Genomic DNA, 21738 nt, shown 5'->3' with positions numbered 1-21738 from the left:
GCTCATTACCTCTGCTGATAGATAACGGCCAGTGTTACTAAAGCAGGGGGATGCCAAGGGTGGTGCAGGGAGGTGCGCTGGGTGCCGCAGCCAGGGTTGGTCCCTCGGTTGCTCTCTGCACCCTGCGGTTCGTGCAGGAGCTTGCTCATTCCCTCCTCTCCATCTCCAGCACTGCATACCCCTGCCCGCACACACATCTCCCTGCATCTCTCCTGTCCACTGCTCTAAGGGCAAATTAACACAGCAGGCACCGAGCTGCCACAGCCGGCCATGGGATATCCCAGTTGGCTCATTTAAAACTAGCTCATGCATCTTTATGCTACGCCGCAGTCGCTCTTCACTCTGCAAAGGAGCGGGAGTCAAACTTATGCAGCCGCAAGTGCAGCTCTGCCTCCCAACTCTTACCATGGTGCTGGGCAAATCCTGCCATCCCACTGCCTCGACTCTGCCACCGGAAAAATGGGAAATAAGATTTTCTCTTGCCTGTGTTGTAAGGATTATTGCTTAGGATGGCTGGGTGTTGAGGTCTCAGCACTTCTGGAAAAAAAAAAAAAAAGAGCAGTGCAAAAAAAGCCCAAGCTGTAAAGCACAGTCAGGGTGTTTGCACTAACGCTGCGTGCGTGAGGAAAGCTGTGCCCAGCATTTCCAACCTGCCAGAGGAGCCTCTCCCGAGCCCACCAGCAGCAGCCGGGCACCACCACCTGCTCACCCACTGGCTCCCGCCTGCCCAGCCGAGGAGACTCGCACCCGGACCCCAGAGCCAAGCAGCAGCTCTTCCCTAGCTGAGCAGCACGCAGGCAGTGCTCCGCTCCTCCCTGCCCAAAGTCACACTCTGCAGAGCTTACGGCAGCTTCTTGGCAGAAGACTCTTCCTTCCTTTTTTTTTTTTTTCCTTCTATTTTTTTTTCTCCTCCTCTCCCAGACGATGCTGCATTTACAGCAGCAGTGGTGCGGGGTGAGGACACATCCCCAGGAGCACCGCAGCATGGTCCCCGCATCCCAACAGGTGGAGGACACCTCTTGGGTCACACCAACCCATCACAGCACCCTGCTCTCCTGCTACGCCACTGGGGACCCACGGATGCCACAAGGACATTGCCAGTTTTGTCTTCTGGCAGGCAGCCCACGCACTCGGGCTGACAGCAAAGGGTCCCGAGCGCTTACGCCATCAACTACCATGTTTCACTCGGAGGAATGAAGATTTACTCGGTCATTCAACCTCAAATTTTCTCCCTCAGTTTCTCATTTCAGCTCTGCTTTCCATCCTTACCTTAATCTTGCTACAGCTCTGTGAATAATTGACTTCTTGGTTCACTGCCTCAACCAAGAGATTGCTAGGGAAAAAAAAAAATCATTTCATGTTGGCCCAAAACTGAATGCTTTGTGCATCTCGCTGAACAAAATGTTTCTTTAACTCAAAATGAAGCATTTTATTTTTGGAGTTATTTTTACCTCATTTTTTCAAGTTATGGTCATTGAATCTAGCTCTGAGCTGATGTCTTAAAAAAAACCATTAAGCCCTTTGTTTTGAATATACCAAAAGGGAAATTTTGAATTCTTATCTTTTCAGATTATTTTATTTTTTGCAATTTATTGGCTTTGTTTGTTTGTCTGAGGGGGAGGGTGGAGAGGGCAGACTGCCAGAATGAGTCATCCTGTTTGGCAGAAAATGATAAACAATTTCAATAGATTTAAAAATTGCCCTTTTTTTCCGAAAAAATCCAGCACCCCCCTCCTGAACTTCCCCCACTGCTGTGGAGCAGCTCCTGGGGGACGCAGACAAGAGAGCCATCCATGGTAGTCAAACAGCCTATATCTGACCTGTTCCATGAGAATTCCTCCAGGATCATTTGCCATATGGCAAATCTTCCCTTCACAGCCATGTTGCGCTGGAACTTATTCCTGATTTGGTCTTATCACCTCCAAGTCCATTTCAGACCTTGTCCTTTTCCAAATTCCTCTTCAGTCTTTCATGTTTCTGATTTGCTCTAGACATAGAGAAAACCTATCTATAACCCTGTTCCTATTTTACGATTCTCTCTTGACAATACCCTCTAGGTCCCCTTGGGGGTATTTCTTTGCCCTTGACAATACGCATAAAAATAAGCATAAAAATCAATATCATCACCATTTGTGCTCCCTTCTAAATCACTGACAAAGGTATTAGGGCTGGACCCAACAGAAACCCAGCCCCTAAATCCATTCCCATTCATGAACAGCGTCCAGCAAACTCTGGCCAAGCAGCAGTGCTGCTGTCCAAGCCAGGAGGAATCTGCTGCAGGAGTATTTTGAGGCAGCGTCTGATCTTGCTAAATATACCTATTAACCACAAGAGTAGGACACTGAGACTGCAGATGACTTCTGTAGATAGATTCAGGGTCATCAGGCTGTGTATTAGACTAAAACCTGGGATCATTCTAAGCAGCCTTGAGAAGACAACAGGGCACCTCTCCCACGCCTCCCAGGATAAAACCCTCAGCCCTGGTCATTGGGCAGTGGGTTTGGGTATGAAGCTGAGGGGTCATGAGCACCTTCGTTGCTTCCCTGGTGTCCTGGTCATAAGGCTAGAAATCAGCAAGGAGGATGCCGAAGACCCACTATGATCTGGGAAAAGACATCCCAATGTGGCCAAACAGCCCATTCCACCCCAACTGATGGAAAGCAGCAGAGATATCTCCAAGGAACCCTGGCAGGGAAAGCCAGCTCTGTGGGACCTGCCTTGCACAGGAGGAGACACAGGAAAAAGGTACAAAGAGACAGGGAAGAAGGATAGAATGAAAAATCCATCTCATGGAGATCAAGGATAAGATTATACACACACACAGGCCAGGACAGGAAAACGAAATTTCAGTTCATGTGAGCCTCACGTAGCTAAAACTCTTTTGGGACCGGATTTGGCTCTATGAAGAACTGGAGTTTACTCTTCATAAGCATGACAAAACAAGCAATAAAACCTCTCTTGGTGGGAGTTTCACCAACTTTAATGGTGATGCAGGTAGACACATTCCGCCAAGAAACAGTCCAAAAAGTTTCCTTGAATATCAGTATGGGGGAAAGGGAGGAGCTGTGGAAATCAATCTGATATTTGCCAGGGACATGGAATCTTCTCTTAATGCTTTTTATGTTTGAAAATGTGCCATCAATTTCTGTATTACCACTTGCACTTGACTTTATGGTAACAAACAGATTAACTAGAAATTGTCCTTTTTCACTCAGTACAGTAGCTCTCAGCAAACAGCTGGAGATCATCTAGGAAGACAGAAGAATTTAGAGGAACATATTCTCGGGTCTTTTTTCAGCATGAGTCGCTGACTGCTGTCAAGGGGAAAATTTTACCTGTACAGAAAACATATTTCCTCCAGGAACCTCTGCCACTCTAACTCCAGAGGAAAAATGATGTTCTCAACAGGAAAACATCCAAGAGAAAAGATCTCACCAGCATGCGCTAGTGCACAACAAACAGGAATCAGAGCTAGGAAATCCTGCATTCTATGCTTGCTTTTAACATTAATTTATTGCCATTAATGGAGGGGGCTTAGACGAAAGACATGTCTCTGCTTTCAATTCTTTATCTGTAATGCAAAGATACTGCCCTAGCAAAAGGTATGCTGATTAGTTGACACTTATGCAGCCATTTGAGAATATAATGAGTTATGTCATTATCAAGCATAATTATAAAGCTGCAGCTCTGGATGAAAGCCAAATCTCAATGTGTAAGTCAAAGGAAATTCAAAATTCTGGCTGAAATTCTTAAAATCAAAATCACCACTCACCTACAAACTACAGCACCACACCACTAACCCAAGCACTCAATTATCCCAGTACAAGTCTCTGCAGGCACAGCAGGAAGGGGAATTTAAGGACAGGGAAAATCTTTAGGCTGATTATCCACCTCACATTTGCACTCAGCTTAAATGAGACATCAGTTGCATTTGCTTTAGTGACAGGAGCCGCAGCGGCACAGTGATAAAGGCTGCCTCTTGGTAGGGCAATGAAGACGTCAGCAAGGTGTTGTAATGGATGTCCAGAATGTGGATTGATTTGGTGAAGGAGACACGGCAGTGGTAGGAGAGCCGGAGGTCTCATGTCACTGCTCGGGGGCTGTGATCCCTGTTCACCCAAAGCCAAAGCTGCCACGGACATCCCAAGCTTAACTCTGATCCTGCCAGTGCTCGGCATTTTATCATAACCTCCCTGAGCAACTGCCTGCAGTGCTGGAGAGGGGCAAGAGGCTGAGAAATGAGTAGGATTTCCAAGGCAAGGAAATGAACTGACCTCAGGCCAAGGTGCATGACATTTTTCCACCAGTATGCAAATGCTCGCAAGCCCCCACTGGATGCTGGATTTATCTTCAAAGACAGTGACTCAGTGCGTGAAGGTGTCAGGAAAGAAATTAATGACCCAAAAGCCAAGAGTGCCCCCTCCTCCTTGAATACTTTTGGGATAATATATTGCAAAAACCTTCTGGGTCAGTACAAGGTAGCAGAGACTGGAATTGACAGAATTCAACATAAGATGTGCCTTGCAACAAAGTATTGCATTGGGCTAACCAGCGTTTCTGAAAGTAGCTTTTAGATGATACAGAAAACCTGTGCCTGCTTTGGGCAATACCCCTGGAATCTGCCCAAAGCCCATTCCCAAGGGAAAGTATCATGCTGTGCATGACGTCAACTACACCTTCAAATGCTTCCAGTCCTCACCTTTGTTTATATGATAAATTAATATTAGCAGCTTAGCTGCTCACTGCCATTTCAGACTAACTCTTCAAGCACAACAAGATTCAAAAGAATCTTAGGTCTATCCATATGCAATGGAAATTTAAGAAAAAAGCATCTCACTAGAAGAAACACTGTCACTTAAAAAAACAAAGAAATGCTGATTTGTAACACTCACCTGATGAAGTTGACTTTTGCTTTCAGAACAAGCATAAGAACCAGAAAGAAAACTAAAGTTTCTATCTTCAAGAAAAGATTTTCTTTAGTCTCATGGGAGTATTTTTACTCTGGCTGGAGGCACAGCACAACAACAGCATGGCAGAACCAAGAAATCTGTTATTTCAAGCCCAGTTCTGTGGCTATTAAATGTTTGGAAACTTCAAACAGTATCATCCCATGCGATAAGGCACTACAACAGCCTTTAGTGACAAAAGCATAGTATTCTTCCATACAGAGCTAGAGGGAATACTGGTACAATGTATATACTTTTTATATTATATAAAGTAGCTCATTCACACTTTATCATAGGCAACATCCAAACTCTGCACTGAAAAATGAAATTACCAGATGGAATCATCAGCATTTTTATGGCATCTTCCCTTTAACATGTGACTGTTGAGCAAATACCACATTTGTTTTCACAGTATTCCTGTAGGAAGAGGTGATGCACCTCTGCCTGAGCTAGAGAAGCATATTTTGAATTTCTGCAAAAAGTTAAGCGAGGATCTTACAAGCAACAGGTTAATTCGCTCTAACAATCTTCATTCAATGCTTTCTGGAAACAGCACAGGCAGGATGTCTGTGAAACCAAAGAGGTAAATAAAGTAATCAGACAGCACCAGGGTACAAATGAAGGTTAGACAGACAACTTCCACTCCAGCACATGAGAGCTTTTGAGAGCTTGACTTTGTAATCTTAATAATGTTCCCTTGGCATAGAGGTGTAATTTCTAAAGATTTTTCTTAGCAAATACCGTGACAGGAGAGAATAACCTCTGTACTTCCCATCCCACCCTTCCTGAGAAAAGCCTCTCACTTGAACGCACCGATGTTTGTAACCGAGCAAATGCACCGTATGTTTGTGATGTAAATATTAGTTTAGCAGAGAAACACCTTTTTATGACCCTGTTGAAAGTCCTTCAGAGAGGGCGGTGAAGGGCAGCGAGGTCCAAAAGAAACCTTCTAGGCTGGTGAGACGGGCAGGCAGGAACATGCCACCCATCCATGAGACAATGTCCCCCACCGTGTGTGCCCGCACAAAGTTTCAGCCTGGGCTTGGAAAGGCTCCCAGGGTCACAGAGGGAAGTCCCTGATCCCCTCCCAGGACTGACTCCACATGCATCCCTTCTCATCCTGAAGCTTCCCTGCCTCCTGCTACAGAGTCATCCTATAGGAAATGGGAATTATTTACAAAACTTGTCCTCACAGGGCTGCTTTCTCAAGCTCTTTTACATTAGACTTCAAGAAACCAAAGGAGGTGGAGGTCAAATACTCCAAGGGCAAAATGCACAGCAAGGGTGAATTTTCCAGCCCAGGCAAGATGAATCTTGCAGGTGTAAATACAAAACAAATCATGTAATGCCTGTTACATGTGTTGCCCTTTCCCACTCCCTCTGTTCATTTGTTGCTCACCCTTCTCTGTTCTCCTCCTCCGCCTCACGAGATACTGCTGTCTTGTACCTTCCCTTCCTAGACTCTGTTGCTTTTCAAGCTTTATCTGAAATTTACCCTTCTTCCCTTGTTATATCTTTTAACTCCTTTCTTCTATTACTCAAACTAAAAGACATTTTGCATGTAACTCAGTCTCACAAAAGTATCATGAAAGATCACAGGCCAGATGCAGTAGACTGGGAGCAGCAATAATTGGAATGAGAAATGAGTTTTGGTTCTTCAGCTCAGGAAAACAGGATTTAATCAGTACAAAAATCAGAGTGTTACCTTCACAAAATGCCACTTCTTTTGGACCTACTTTATCAAAGCACAAAGCAGATGAAAATGCAAATACTGTACTGACTAGAGGAATGGTCATGTTCCCTCCATCCGACATCCTCATTTCCAGGAGGAAGGATGAGAGATCAGTAGGACATGAGCTTCATAAAATTACCAAACGCAGAAAAATGTCTCTATGCCTAGGATCTAAACCATGCTAATATAGTCATCACTACAGCATCTAGACTGAGTGTCTCTGACCTACCACAGCTTCTTCTGATCTGCTGCAAACTTTCGCAAACCAAAACAACACTGCCTCTGCCATTGCGTTCTCTCCCTCCTATACACCATGCCTCCAATCCAAAGGTCCTTTTCACTTCTCTTTCCTCCCTCCCCCATTCTTTGTTTCAGCATCCTCTTCTGTGCCGCCCACACACTTGGAGAGCAGAGAGCAGACCAGTCTGGCAGGCTCAAATGACAACAAAAAAAGGAAAGAAGAAGAAAAAAAAGAAGTTGTTTTCTGGCCTAGAAGACTCCTCCGTATTTTTATCTGGAGGGAGCAATCAAATCTCTTTTCCTTTCACCAGGAACCAAAGGGAATGGCAATGGCTCCCAAGGTCTCATGTTCTCACAAAACAGCCCCAACAAAAACGATGGGGAAAGGCTGGCATTTCTTCCCGACACACAGGCACCTTTGAACAAGAACATTAAGCTTATTTTTAACTATGCATTCCTCCAGCACCAAACACCAGTTAAAAATATCCATTTTTACAAGGTGGGGTTTGATTAGCCAGTTTTCTTGTTTGCTTTTCTTAAAAAGGGCTGAGGACAAATTCTGCTGCCCAAAGGCTGGTTAACCAGCCAGGCGGTTATCAACACCTCAGGGACTGCTGGGCTGGCTGGGCACGCGCCCACACATGCAGCACAAGAAGGGGATTTGGAAGGATGCAGACATCCACACGCAGCACGCACCCCCACGGTGCCGACACAGCACCGGCAGCCTTTACCCATCAAGATCCCAATCCTGCAATCTCATCACCATATGCAAAAAAATCCACTCTGGCATAAAGCATCTAATGACATTAATGGCACACAGCACAGCGATACAGTCCAGGCATGTGGAAATAATCACAAGCCCAGAACCCAGGATGACTGATTTTTTTCCCATTCAACATATGTTTTACTTAGATGTCTGCTTCTTCCCACCCTTCTTTCTCTCAGTTTCCCAAACTATTATTTGTTTTTGAGAGAACACAGGAAAACGTCTTTAATACAGGACATTATAGGTTAAATCACACCTATCTGAGAAACAAAAAATGGTTAACTTAGATAAAACAAGAGATTTTATTAAATTCACATATTCCTAATAATAGACAGAATCTGACCCCAACACAACTGGTCACTGAACAGAGAAACTACATCTGAGCTTCATTCAGTGTGAGGGTCTAAAAATAATGTTTGTGATTCCTACACAGAATTAGAACTAAAGAATTTGAGTTTCAATGAGGTATAAACATTGTTTATTAAGGCCAAAATATATGTTCCACAGGATGACTCAAAAACTCTAAGCTATTCTGTGCAGCTATTTGCTTTCTTAAGGTGACCTGTGAGCCATACCCCAAGCTGGTAAAAATCAGCAATGACATCACTTACAACATCAGCCCAAACAGAGCATCCCTCCCTCCCTATCAGGCCATCTTAACTCAGCTGTTCTTATGTCCTGGAGTTGTTTTATCTGCACAAAAGCATTTTTACCTGTGCAGCTACATGTCAACTACAATAACTTCTGTCACTTTACCTTTTTTGTAGCCACACAGACAAAATGCCCATCTGCAATGGCTTTATCAACACAGTTGTAGCAACAGAGACTTCATATTGCACATATGATCTTTAACCAGGCTTACAACAAGTATCCAGCTAGATTGCTCTGTTTAAAGCAAATTTTCATGTGTCTCTCTGGAAGTAGATCAGCCACCACACTCTTTGCCAACGTTTCTGACTTGTCAGGGCAGAAGTGGACATTTTCACACATCTCCTGCCTTGTAACTTCAGGAGCCAATACCAAAGCTTTGGAGGCAGCAGTGTGCCCTTGCCCATAGGAGACTGTTGCTCTTCCCAGGGGAAATCACCACTTGACTCTCATCCAGCCTTCACCTCCAAGGAGAAAACACAGACACTTGACACTCGGTGCTCCCCAATTTCAACCAGATCTTCATCACATTGTGCTGTGACTCACTTCTAGTTCACATACAATGTACTCAGACCACTAACATTTCCAAGACCTGATTCAAGGTCTGACCATGGTCTCACTCCCACTTCAGAGACTATTTCCGCTGCAGCTGCAGTGTGTGTTTGGAGAACAGAAGAACGTTTTTCATTAATATAGAGTAGCTTAGAAGTATAAATCTTTTTTCATCCATCTAGATTAGGATAGGAAAATTAGACATGGTCATGAAAAGATTAATATCTCTGCTTGTTCAGTGTTAGCAGGACAGGTCTGTACATTAGATGGACATGATGTTATTTCAGATGATGGTCCTTTTAACAGTTAGAAGTCTATTCAAGATCTGTGTCTGAGGAGTTCACGATCTTCTCAGATGTAAGTTTTTGCTTCAAGACAAATCCCAGTACCACCTGTCAAGGCAGAGGTTTATTTAAGAGAATATGTATGAGATGTGGGCAACCCATACCACAGTGACCCCAGCAACTCCCCTGCAAATCAGCTGCTCTTGTTGAGGAGGGCGAGGAGCCGTCTGTCCCTGGATGCTGAGAGGCCAGAGTTTTCTTGTTGGTCATTCCATCTGGATATTGTGCAAGCAAACCTAAAGATCAGTAGCTTGTACTTCTTTCTGCACAACCTACTGTATATTGCTGATACCATTTAGCTATCTGCTGCTTTGCAAGCCTGTGAAACACCTAGCACTCTGACTTCAGAACTTAGGTGTCACTGAAAAGTATCTTTATTCAATACCTTATTTCACCTTCTAGTAAACAGAAGCAGTGTCTCTATCACACCGCTGGGATGGACGCTTATCTGGGTACGACCAGAGTCTGAGCCAATACTTGTCAGGATTTAGACAACTTGAGCTGAGGAAGGAGTCTTGGAAGACATTGAAATTCGAGTGGGAGAGTTGTGTAAAGACGCACAGAAATATTTAAAGGAGATGGGCACAATAAAGAGGAAAGACATTTTTGCTGGCTCATGAAAATGAAACATATGCAGGGCTTAATCTGCCACCACTGAAATCAATAAGAATTTTGCCAGTGAAGCAAAACAAAAGCAGAAATGGAAACAACATCTGACATTTGCTATGTTAGATTCATACAAATTGCTGTAGTTAATAGCCTATGAGATCGATAAATAATATACCATAGGCAGTGCATGGTTTTAAACTTCCATTTTCACAGTATGAGGGTGTCATGATCTGGAGAGTTTTGAAGCTTGTAAAGGCTGCTTATGCTGAGTCATATTTAGAAAGAGATTTTCCATTTGGATAGTCATGCTAAATCTATAAAGACACCAAACAAAAGAACATGTGAGAGGAAAAAAAAACAAAACAAACACAACAACATAGAGATTAAGATGCATGCTCGAGAATAGAAAAAAATTTGGATAACATTTGTTGTAAATAATTTATTGTTGAAATAGCCCTCATAAACTTAAGCTCTTGGAATGTAAAAGGCAAAATATTTCTGTAAATTATTAATGTTTGGGAACTGATCATATAAGCCTCAGAGGCAAACTCCTTATCCACTATAAATGAAAGCATCTGGACTTGTATCTTTAAGATCATAATGAGATGGCCGCTGAGCAGTCACTATGGAAAGCATGGTATTCAGAAATTAATATCTCTCTGGGCACAGAACATATAATGAAGATAACAAGGCAGAACAGAGAAGCAGGACTTGGACTATCACATGAACACCCAGGGATACTCAGCAGATTAGTTGTGCAGGCAACAGACCCGCACTGGGAAACAGCAGAAGAACGGGGTGAGAAACTGGAGAGCAACTTACCCAGCAGCCCAAAAGCAAGAAGAGGAATGAGAAATAACAGAAGAAATAAAAGGGGTGGGAGGGATGACACGTTTCAGAAAGCTCTTGACTCCCATCAAGTTGGCAGACAAGGAGGTCATATTTTATAAAGAGCTCAGCAAGAGGGGCACCAATCTTTTTCCTAACGAGACTTGCAAATATTAAACCCTTGACAGCATGGCAGATGCTTGGAAACACGACCCTCCATGTCCCACTCCCACTACTTTAAAAAGTGAAGATTTTGCTCAGTGTATTTTAGGCCCACAGATTCCTACTGAGCAACATTTTGTGCATTTTTATTTTAAACCAACATGAACACGAGCTAGTCTGTATCTCACATGGGTATTTCCAGTCTTTCACATCTTGTGGCTGGCAGCAATGGCAGTCTGCCTGGCACGTGCACAGACCAAGTTCCAGGACACAGAAAGTGTCAGATGCATCACTCCAAGGGCTGAAGTTTTGCAGATGCATTGGAAATGCCTAATGACTGCAGAAGGAAAGCACCTGTAGAAATGCTCATCTCTCTCACCATCAGGTATTGTAGCAGCTCCCAGAGACAGAGCCAAGAAGATATTCAGCAGTGTGCTAGTCATTAAGCATATCCATTTTTTCACTATTGATAGTTTGATTTAGAAGCATTTCAAAACTGAAAATTGCAAGGCTGTACGTTGGTTGACATCCTTAAAAATTATCTGCTATATCTTTGCTGATATTTCACTTACCAGGGGGTTTAGCTGAAGCTAGAGGCCAGACAGGCACCACTTACTTACACTTAGCATGGAGGCTGACCCAAACATTACCATGTAGTGGTAACCTCATGGCAAAAGGCCACACTGCTGAGATGTGAAGAAATCATCCTGTGCCCCCCAGCGCAAACTCAGCATATCACCACAGTAAATGAAGCTCCAAGTCTCAGCCAGGAGCATGGGGTCTGCCCTGCGGCTCCTCTCCTGGGCATCTGCAGGAGGGAGGCAGCTGCCAAGCGGTCTCTGCTGATAGCAAGGACAACCGATCCCCCAGCCATGAGGAGGAAGACGAGCTACAAAACAAAAAAAATATTTTTCAAGATTCCCATAGTAAAGACAAATCTTGAGAGATCAGGATAGTAGATAAGATGTGTCACCTTTCCCCCAAAAAGTCACTTGTTCAGATGCTGCCAGTAAAATGCCACTGGAGGGCCTTTATCCACATGGTGGTTACACCATCACAGCTCACTCACACCAGAGTCCCTCCAGAGTCATCAAGATTGAATGGGCCACAAAAACCTAATCACATAACTACACTGCTAATTTGTCCACAACTGAATTATTAAAATTCCTGTTTGACACCCCCATACTGCTACTCACACACTGTCCTTAGAGGTGCCCCTAACACATAGATTGGCCACCAACTTCAAGGCTGCAGATTCTTCAGCCGGATCATCTCCCACTAACCCCAAACAACTAACCTTCGGGTAAGTAGCTGAACATTATCAAGTCACCACAACTACATACAGGTCTAGCATTTCAGGGCAGTCAAATCCGGGGTTAGGTCCTGTTCTGGGAACTGTGTTTGTTAAGAGACGTTTCCACAATCTACAACCCTCAGAATGCAACAGGCTCTGATATCATAATTTTCTGAATACTATCTGCATAGCAGATGTTTTGTGTGTGCACACTATCCCTCAAGCTTCTGCCATCTGTTTTCTACCTAATGTCAGGTGTTCCTGTTTTTTAGTCAAAAGAATAAAATGTGGAGGTTTCATCTTAAAAAGAAGAAAATGTGAGGGTTCATCAATTATTCTCTACACTCTTGTTAGAAATTTCTGAAAAATATTTTGGAGCAGTAATGGAACGATTCCCCTTTAGTCACATATGAAAAATTAGAGTAGGGCTGTAAGAGGGTGAATTCGCAACACGCACAATGGAGCCTGACACCACCTGGCTTTCTTCCCCCTTATTAAATAAGCAAGGAGTAATACGAAGAGGCACCAGAGAGCTCTGACATCAGGCAAGGTGTGGAGGAGGAAGAGTAATGCTGGATGAATCTGACATCTAAACATGGCCAGCAAGAGCCAGGGATGTCACAGAAGGGTCAGATCCCGAGTCCTTTGGGGACCTCACACTGCCATTCCCAACCAGCAGTGGGTCAGACGTTGGATGAGATGGAAGAAGCAACCAGCACCAGATGCACAGAACTGGGACCACAGTGCTTGAGAGCTGCTTGCTCCTTTGCCCCTCTTCGCGCAAGGGACGCAAGCCAAGCAGCAAACATTTTAATGGACTGTCACTAGTGATGGACCAGCTGTGACACTTGGCAAGTTCCTCATTACCAGCCCCAGAGATTGCAAATCTCATGTGGTTTAAGTTCAGCATCTTTTCTGATTACTGTTTGCGTCAGGAAGCTTCCCTGATGGAGCAAGTTCTTTTGCTATTTCTTCATATTCAAATAGTATTTATAGCATTAAAAAAAAAAAAAAAAACAACACAACTGTTTTAAACCTACGTTGAAGTTAAAAAATGCAAAAATCAAACAGCATGAATGCCTCTCCTCATTGCCCAAGCCTTACAACATGGCCATGATATCACAATTCTCCCTAAACCAGACCTTAGACATTTGTAATGCTCTGAAACACTGATGGCAAATATAAATCCACCATACATAGAAATAAGTTGTATTCACCACTGATAAGTGCTCAGACAAGCAAAACTGTGCTAATAGGAATATTTGGAGAAAGTGTATTTCCCATCCCAAACCAGACAGCTACAATCACTCAAACAGTAAGTAGAGGCACTATCTTGAAGAGATCTGTCATGTGCCAGGGAGGTGAGCAGTGATTGAAAACTCATTAACAGGTTAGAAGCAATTAATTGTTCAACCAGGAGCAGACAAACTTTAGATAACAAACACAAACATAAACATCCCAGATTTACCAAAGACAATTAAGGAATAGGGAATGGGACAACGCAAGCTGTTCACTGCACACTGTGCACCCACTTTGAGGTGCCACTGCAGCCCATGCAAACCCTTCCCGCAGTTCCCAGGCCACCTTCTACGGGAAACCTTTTGTGTAGCCACCACCATCCTGGGCTTCTCTGCTCACGCTCTCAGCAAAACAGCAATTTCAAGGGTGATTCTTCTTGCCTGTGATGTGAAAATGGAACTGGATCAAAAGCAAAATCTCTTTTCCCAGGGGTCACCCACACAGCAACTTTAGCCAGCATATGCTATCTTCAGCATCCAGAGGGACTCTGGAGGATAAATGACTGTCAACAGCAATGAAATCTTGAAAAAAACCACAGCTGTAACCCTTGGTAAGAGTTACAGGGTTTGTTCTATGCTCAGTCTATAGAGAATAACGTGTCTACAGCACCCTCTTAAACTGCAGCTCACTCATTTCACCGTGTTTACACCATCAGCTGTTGGCAAAACATGACTAGTGCACTTTCTTGCTTTGAGGCTTAAGAACAAAATGTCTCTTACAGGACAGAGCCTGGTGTGGTGGTTGCCAGAGTCAGACCAAGGCTGTAGATGGAGTCATCGCTCACCAGTCATCGCTCCTCTCTCCATGTGGAGCGGAGCCTGTTCACATGCCCACTTTCCTCCCGTCCCCAAACCAGCCTTTGCTTACCCCTCTGTGGCTCTGAGGGTGGGACAGGGATGCACAAGGTCATCCCTATCCAAATGGGACTCAAGGAAAAGCCATGGAGAGAAGAGCTTTCTCCTCCAAACATGAGGAGAGGTGGCAGTGGGGCAGCTGCCACAGCACTTGCTGCTTGCTCCTTACACGTGCCCCCTTCTCTCCGAGTCGACTGCCTTTTCACATTTGTGGAGCAGAGCACTGTTTGCTAAATCATATAAAAAAAGAGACACGGAAACTAAATGCACCTCTAAATCGTTGTATTATCCAGGGTGGGTGTGAGTTGCATTGCTCAGTGCCACAGTCTGCTCTGTGCTCCTAGGCAGCATTCTACCATGGCTCAATAAATAAGTAATAGCAAAACAGATCCCTCATTCAGCTCCCCATCAACAGAGAGAGATTGCTGTAAACTGCACCAGAGCATCTCCCAAGAGCCCATGCCTGTCAGAGATGTTTGGAAGGACAACACATAGATAAAAGCTTTCCTGACTCAAAATGGTGAGAAGAGCGAGTTATTCTGCTCAGATCGTAAGCAATCAGTTTGCTCTTTCTGAGCACAACAACTTTGCAACATCCTGCTGGATTCCTCGCAAAATACAAGGAAGTCTTCCAGGCGCCACAAGGCAGAAAGCTATCAACTGGGGGCAGAGGGGACCATTAGGGAAAAGAAAAAAATTAGAAGGAAAAAAAGGGGCAACACAGATCTGTTTGCATCCAACTCGCAGACGCTACAGCTGCTGCTTCTGTAATTACGTGCAGATGAAATGAACAAGTAGTGGTGGCCAAGACAACTCTTCATCTCACTTCTGTCCCCCATCACTAGAAAGTTTATAGGAAAATCACAAGTTACATGACTTCTCCCATAGAGAGAGAGAAGTGGGGCCACACAAACCAATGACTTGTGGGAAGCGGCACATGGGATACACAGAGCCCTGAGCAAGGAGAGGAAGGGAAATGTTGTTCAGAAGTCCCCATAATCCTTGTGTTAAGCCAGGGGTACAGGAAGCTTCCAAAATACAGGATGAAAAGGTGGGACCTTTATGAGAAGAATATAGAGCCATAAATAATTGCTGTATATGCAATGCATTTGGTCTACAGAGGCAAAGTGTGCAACGCTCTGGTATGTAAACATAAAGATCCAGTAGGTATTAGCATGATTAACACTTTTCCTTTCAATGCTAGCATTGCTGCAATCTGACACCTCAGACATTTGGAAGCAGCCTGCGAGACAGCAAGGTTTCACCATGCAGCCTGCCAAGCAGAGTGGAGCATTTGCAAAGCAGAGACCGCAGAAAATAAGCAGTTGCCTAAGTGGAGGATGCAGGAAGTCCAGCACGATTATGTCTCCTACCCTCAGCACTGCCAGGCCAGTGATACTCTATCTAGCTTGAATATCTCTCACATAGTCTAGTTCAGGATTCCTAAATATACACTAGCATAAAACCACATGAGTAATTCTTGTTTTGGACAACCCCTGGATGACACTGTAAGCAACACACCACACTGAGCCTTCTTCCAGACACACACCCCGGGCTTGGGTCCTTTCTCCCTGCGAACAGTGTAGGGAGTTTAGTGATATTATTCATAAACAGATCTGTCCGGAGGTGATGAAAACACATAAGATGGGCACAGCCTTTCCTTCCTTCTATTGCCTGAAAGAGGTGGTCATGCTGCCAGCAGCAGTTATATGGAGGAAATTAAGTGACTACAGAAAGAGCATGAGAAGACTTGAGGTCAAGGGGAGGCTGTAGAGTGATACCCTGGTGTGTTCAGTTGACCTGCCTCTCCTTGTGCATTGAATCCTGTGGATGCTGAATCCCACCAAGCAGTACATTTCAATGAGGCATTTAAAAGCTCATTGCAGGGTAAAAAAACCGAAAACCCACAAATGAAAAACACAACACGAAGAGCATTTTTACTTTGCTTTTAAGGTGAGTGAGTTTAGTGGCTGATCTCAAGGATGTTACTCCCTATGCCTCTGCAGCGGGTGCCTCCATCACAGATAGCTCCAGAGCCTCTAGTCCAGGAGCTTCATTTGGGAAATGAGTAGTGAGAAGTTAGAGGGGCAAAACAGAGAGATACAGCACCAATGGAAAACACCTGCCTTATTTCTACAACTAGAATAGACCTAGGCCATCCTCTGAACCATGAGCTATTTCTCACACTTTGATAAAACTGAGAACAACATGTGCCAGAGAGAAAAAGAGCCATGTGATTTGTTAAATCCCACAGGTGCTAAATGTTTTACAGCTTAAGAGACCAAGGTACTCACTACCTTACAAATATATACATGCTTCCACAGCTGGAAGTAATTAAGACAATAATCTACAGTTATAGCACCAAACATACATCTTTGGTTTAGCTTAGTCCTAAATTTGTTCACTATTGCTTACAGCATCCACCTTGAGACAAGCAGGCCTGCAGAACAAAAACTACATATAAATATACAAGAGACTATCTGATCCAGCCCAAGCAGAATGTTATTTTTCTTATGTTATATCAGTCCTTCAAAGCCTTCCAGATACCTTCACATCTATCAGGTGAGCTGAGACCATGAGCAGGACACGAGCAATGAACTTCTTCAAAGAGATTCTACTGATAAGTTGTAAAACACTCACTAAAGGTGGGACCATGAACAGCATCAGTTCCTGATTCTTTCAGCAGTCCGGACAATACAGAATGGCTTGTTTTGGTTTCCAGCTTGGTTTTGAGCTTTACGATAGGAGTATGAAATCTGGCCGTTGGTGGTTGTGCTGCTGGAATTACTCCGACAGCCACCAGGCCTGTTCACAATGAGGATAATCAAAGGGAATTCAAGAAGCATTTAACCTCTAGGTCAGGAATCTAAACCGCCCATTGGATTTTGGAATTCAGTGGGTATTAATTGAAGAAAGTGTCCAAGCATTCAACTTAAAAATCTTTTATTCCATCAGATCATCAAGATTTCATTTTTACTCTCGCTGTGTCCTGTATCAGTACCTTTCTAGAGCAGGCAAAACTGAAAGGGGGAAAAAAACCCCAAACTCAAAAAACCCCAACAGAATGTGAAAGAAAGACTTTTAGGTTACATGACATAAAACAGAAAAGACAACACAATAGGATGGCCAGCCCTTCCATAAGGTATCTCTAACACAACAGGTCTGCTGGGACATCTTGCAGCAAAGCACAGCAGACACCTTCACTTTGATTTAGACTAACAAACCTTTCCGGAATTTTTATCACCTCATTTCAGCAGCAGCTTGCACAAATGGTCTTCAACATTCAATTAGTTCCCATTTCAGAATTAGAAAAATATATTCCCAGCACGGTCACAGAGAAAAAAGCAAGAGGTAGGCTCCCTCTCAGGCTCCTGGTCGCTCTTAGAGTGGCTGGATGCACCAGCCACCTGATACACCTTCAAGCCAAGGATTTTTAAAGTTGTCTATTACGTCAGTGTGACACAGGAACACTTTGTTGCATTAATCCATAAAAACAAACCCCACCATCTCCAATCCGATTAAGATGCCTTCCATTTCAGAGGTGATTTGCCCATTTTAACAAAGGGATGCCATTAAATTGTTGTCCCCAAGCCCACCTGACTACACGCTGGGGTGAAGGTGGAGGGGGAAGCAGTGAACACTACTTCTTTGTGCCATCATACAAATGTCTGGTAGCAACAGTGGCTAAAAAGTCTAAGATTTTAAATGACTTAGCATCTAAGTGAATTCACTGGAAATATTTTCAATCTTTTTTTCCTAGTAGATAGCCTAAAGATATGCAGAGACTGGAAAGCACATTCAAGATGCTGAATCTGATGTTGCTTTCTATTTACGTCACTACAATTTCCAAATCAAAATACTGAAGCAAATGGTCTTCCCCAGGGAGCAGATGTTTGAACACAGTGATGGAAAACAATTTAAGAACACTGAGAGCAGTCCTGAGGGGAAAGACTTAGGGGTGTTGGTTGATGAGAAGCTCAACATGACCCAACAATGTGCGTTTGCAGCCCAGACAGCCAACCGTATCCAGGGCTGCATCAAAAGATGCATGACCAGCAGGTGGAGGGAGGCAATTCTCCCCCTCTACTCCGCTCTCATGAGACCCCACCTGGGGGGCCCCAGCTCTGGGGCCTCCAACATAAGAAACATGGATCTGCTTGAGTGGGTTCAGAGGAGGGCCACGAAGATGATCAGGGGGCTGGAGCACCTTCCCTACGAGGACAGACTGAGAGAGTTGGGGTTGTTCAGCCTGGAGAAGAGAAGGCTCTGGGGAGACCTTATAGCGGCCTTCCAGTACTTAAAGGGGGCTACAGGAAAGCCAGAGGGGGACTTTTTACAAGGGAATGTAGTGTTAGGGCAAGGAGTAATGGCTTTAAATGGAAAGAGGGCAGGTTCAGGTTAGATGTAAGGAAGAAGTTCTTCACTATGAGGGTGGTGAGACACTGGAACAGGTTGCCCAGAGAGGTTGTGGCTGCCCCCTCCCTGGCAGTGTTCAAGGCCAGGTTGGGCAGGGCTTTGAGCAACCTGGTCTAGTGGAAGGTGTCCCTGCCTATGGCAGGGGGGTTGGAACTAGATGGTCTTTAAGGTCCCTTCCAACCCAAACCATTCTATGATTCTATGAACATAGATACAACTGAAATTTTTTCATTATGTTAAGGCTGCAGCCACCCCTAGCAGAGATGAGTTGTGAGTCACAGAAAGGAAATGACTCCACTAAAGACCAGGATGAAAAATTAATACCCTTTTCTCCAATTGTGGACTGGTAGAATTTAGGAGAGTGTCTTTCCCAGGGAGATGCTGCCTCGCACAGCAAGCCAGCATCTGGTATTTTTAAAAGCAGCAGTAATGTTCTCCAAGACAGCTGCATACAGAAGACAAAGTCTCTGCAACTCTTCTGCACAAAGAACTATTTTTCTCTTGTACTTGGTTCCAAATTAGGTTTGCAAGTGTCTTCCTAGTCACTAACAGTGAGTGAAACAGTATGTGTGAATGTCTTGAGAAAGCAAGAAAACGTAGCAGGTTCACTGGATGCTGAAACATGTGAGGATTTTCCATTTGCTTTTTACACATTCACTGCCTTTGCATCTAAAAATCTATTATTATACTATTTACATTTCAGCAACATCTTGGATCAAAGCAGGATGAAGACATCATTTTGCCAGGCTCTGTACGTAGTTATGGGTAGACAATTCCTATTCCTTTGAATCCTGCTCTATAGCTGAAGCTGCATTACAGGACAACGCTGGCCCACACGACCCAACCCTTCCCAGAGCAGGCACGGGCACTCCTAAGATATGCAGTGGTTTACTGCCACTGCACGTAAAGCAATGTTTTGGGTTACACTGTACAAACAGCTTTATATTGTTATCTTGCATGGGTAAATAAGAGACCATGGCAGCCTAGCAACTTAACTGCAACAGAAAATAGGTTCAGAAGTAAATTAACAATTGTGGTTTTAAAAACCATTTTCCTTTCCCCACTTGCGATCTAGATTTTACCAAGATCAGAAACCATGACTCAAACGAGCTGGGTTCTATTTCCAGTGCTGGCAATGGTTTTCTGACCTTGAGTGTCTGTCTGTTTCTAGTTTCTAAATTTACAAAATAGAGATGATAAATTTCCTCCACTTTGGACAGATTTAGAGATCTTCAAATGACAAGTGCTATATAAAAGAGTATAATTTTCTGCCAGCGTACTACTTAATAGACGGCCTCTTAGACAGCAAAGCAGCAGGCAGAGTAAGCAAGGCCTAAGGAAGTCATACATTCTCTTCAACCAAGAACAAAGCAGAACTTATCTTTTAGATAAAGACAAAGAGCCCTAGACATGAGGGAAAGGACTTTTTTATCTATTCCAGCCTTTTTTACCCCGAAGTTTTGACAAGCGGGGATTCATCAGCAAATATTTTGTTGATAGGTATTTATTGCTACTGTGTTATCACTGATGCTCTGGCTCAGCACAGCCCTTGTATTTGCTGTCATTCTGAAATTAAGACAGTGACTGGTTTACCAGTAAGTTGTCTCTGCAACCAAGTCTTCACCACTTTTCAAAACATTAACTGCTGTATCTACAGCAGAATGAAGTTTGTGCTTTTGCCATAAATGAAAGGGGGCCGTAAACTGAAACTGGACACAAGGCTTTAAATTACATGTAAATTCTCACCAGGGTTATAAAAGGGCCACTTGAATATGAAACAGAGATAGTGAACAAATCCTGGAAGAGGCTTTTAAAAGGAGAGGAATCCAGGCCAAATGGAAACACACTAAGTATAATTTATAATGAGCAATGTGTAAAAAGCTATCCAAATCATGGAGCTCAAAATGAGAATAAACAGTGATCTTCCAATAGGGACAAGTACCGATAAGCTAAGTATCTGCTAAAAGGCTGAACTCTGAGTAACCCTTGTTGAATCAGTTGGTAACACCCGAAGTCATCACTACATTTCACTAATGGCCACAAAGGACTGTAGCAAAAATAGTGCATACTTCAATATGGCTAACCTGGAATTCAGTACCTGTCATCATGTACAACAGAAAACGATTGTTGCTGTGCAGTAAATTATGTAAAAAACAGACGCAATCCACTTCTGCCTTACGATGAGCATGGCTGATCCTGCAAAATAACTGATGTGCCTGACAAGATGGAACAATGCCTGCAGCCACCAAACTACTGCAATAAAGAACAAACAAGTGAACAAAAAAAAGCTGAGCCTCACTCTGAGCACACATCACATATTCATCCCAATCTCGATCTGCACAGGCATCAGCAGAGGTCAGCATGATCACTTTGAAATGTGAAATGTATCAGGTGTAAACACCTGGAGGAGTGCAGCCCACAACAGAAAACAATAGAGAATGAGTCTTTAAAAGTATTTTTATGCACTTCAGAGTGTTTTTACAGTTGTTAAGGCTCTTTGACGTCACCACTAACTGGTGGAAATAAAAATCAAGTGCAGAGCAAACCTATTCACGTATCACAAGGAAGAGTGCAAGGAGGCTCTTGGAGCACTATTAGACAGCAGTGGAGAGAGCAGCCTGGGTGGTTGAAGAAATGTAGTCCCCAGGCAGAGTTGGGAGCCCCCAGGTAGGGGGTAAATTGTTTGACCATCATGTTTATTTTCAGTGTGATGACTGCCTTTCAGTAGTTATTTGGTTTCAGAGGACACAGGTCCTGTATCCTTAACCTAGGACAGATTTAATTATTAATTAGGTAGACCCTTGAAATAAAGTCATAAAATGACAAGTTTAATATGGAAATCTTTTCCCCCTGCCCCAGTCTTCTCCAGACCTCTGGGAACAGGAACCATCACCCACCACTTTACACCTTCCCTGAGGTGAGTGAGTCAAATATTCACTGAGTGTTGATGACAACATCTGACCAGCAAGCAGTCATTATCCCCAGCACGGGAATGAGGAAATGTGCAAACACACTAGAAATATGACCATGTGTCATGCTGGCATCAAT

At 43.7% G+C, this 21738-nt stretch overlaps 1 protein-coding gene across 2 annotated transcripts in view; it reads right to left on the bottom strand.

Moving 5' to 3' along the window:
- Positions 1-21738, bottom strand: part of NEURL1 (neuralized E3 ubiquitin protein ligase 1) — a 169961-nt gene that overhangs the window by 98535 nt on the left and 49688 nt on the right. The window contains exon 1 of one of the 2 annotated variants that reach the window (XM_074875212.1): positions 406-737. The exons of the other annotated variant lie outside the window; for it this stretch is intronic. Within the exon in view, the coding sequence (XP_074731313.1) occupies positions 406-430 (25 nt within the window). The 5' untranslated portion in view covers positions 431-737. Of the gene's footprint in view, positions 1-405; positions 738-21738 lie in introns of those variants that run through there. 2 annotated transcript variants of the gene reach the window in all.

The sequence above is a fragment of the Strix uralensis genome, chromosome 7 (assembly GCF_047716275.1).
Source record: "Strix uralensis isolate ZFMK-TIS-50842 chromosome 7, bStrUra1, whole genome shotgun sequence".
Taxonomy (NCBI): Eukaryota; Metazoa; Chordata; class Aves; order Strigiformes; family Strigidae; genus Strix; species Strix uralensis.
Note: the sequence above shows the minus strand (reverse complement) of the source record. Positions and strands in the feature narration are given on the sequence as shown.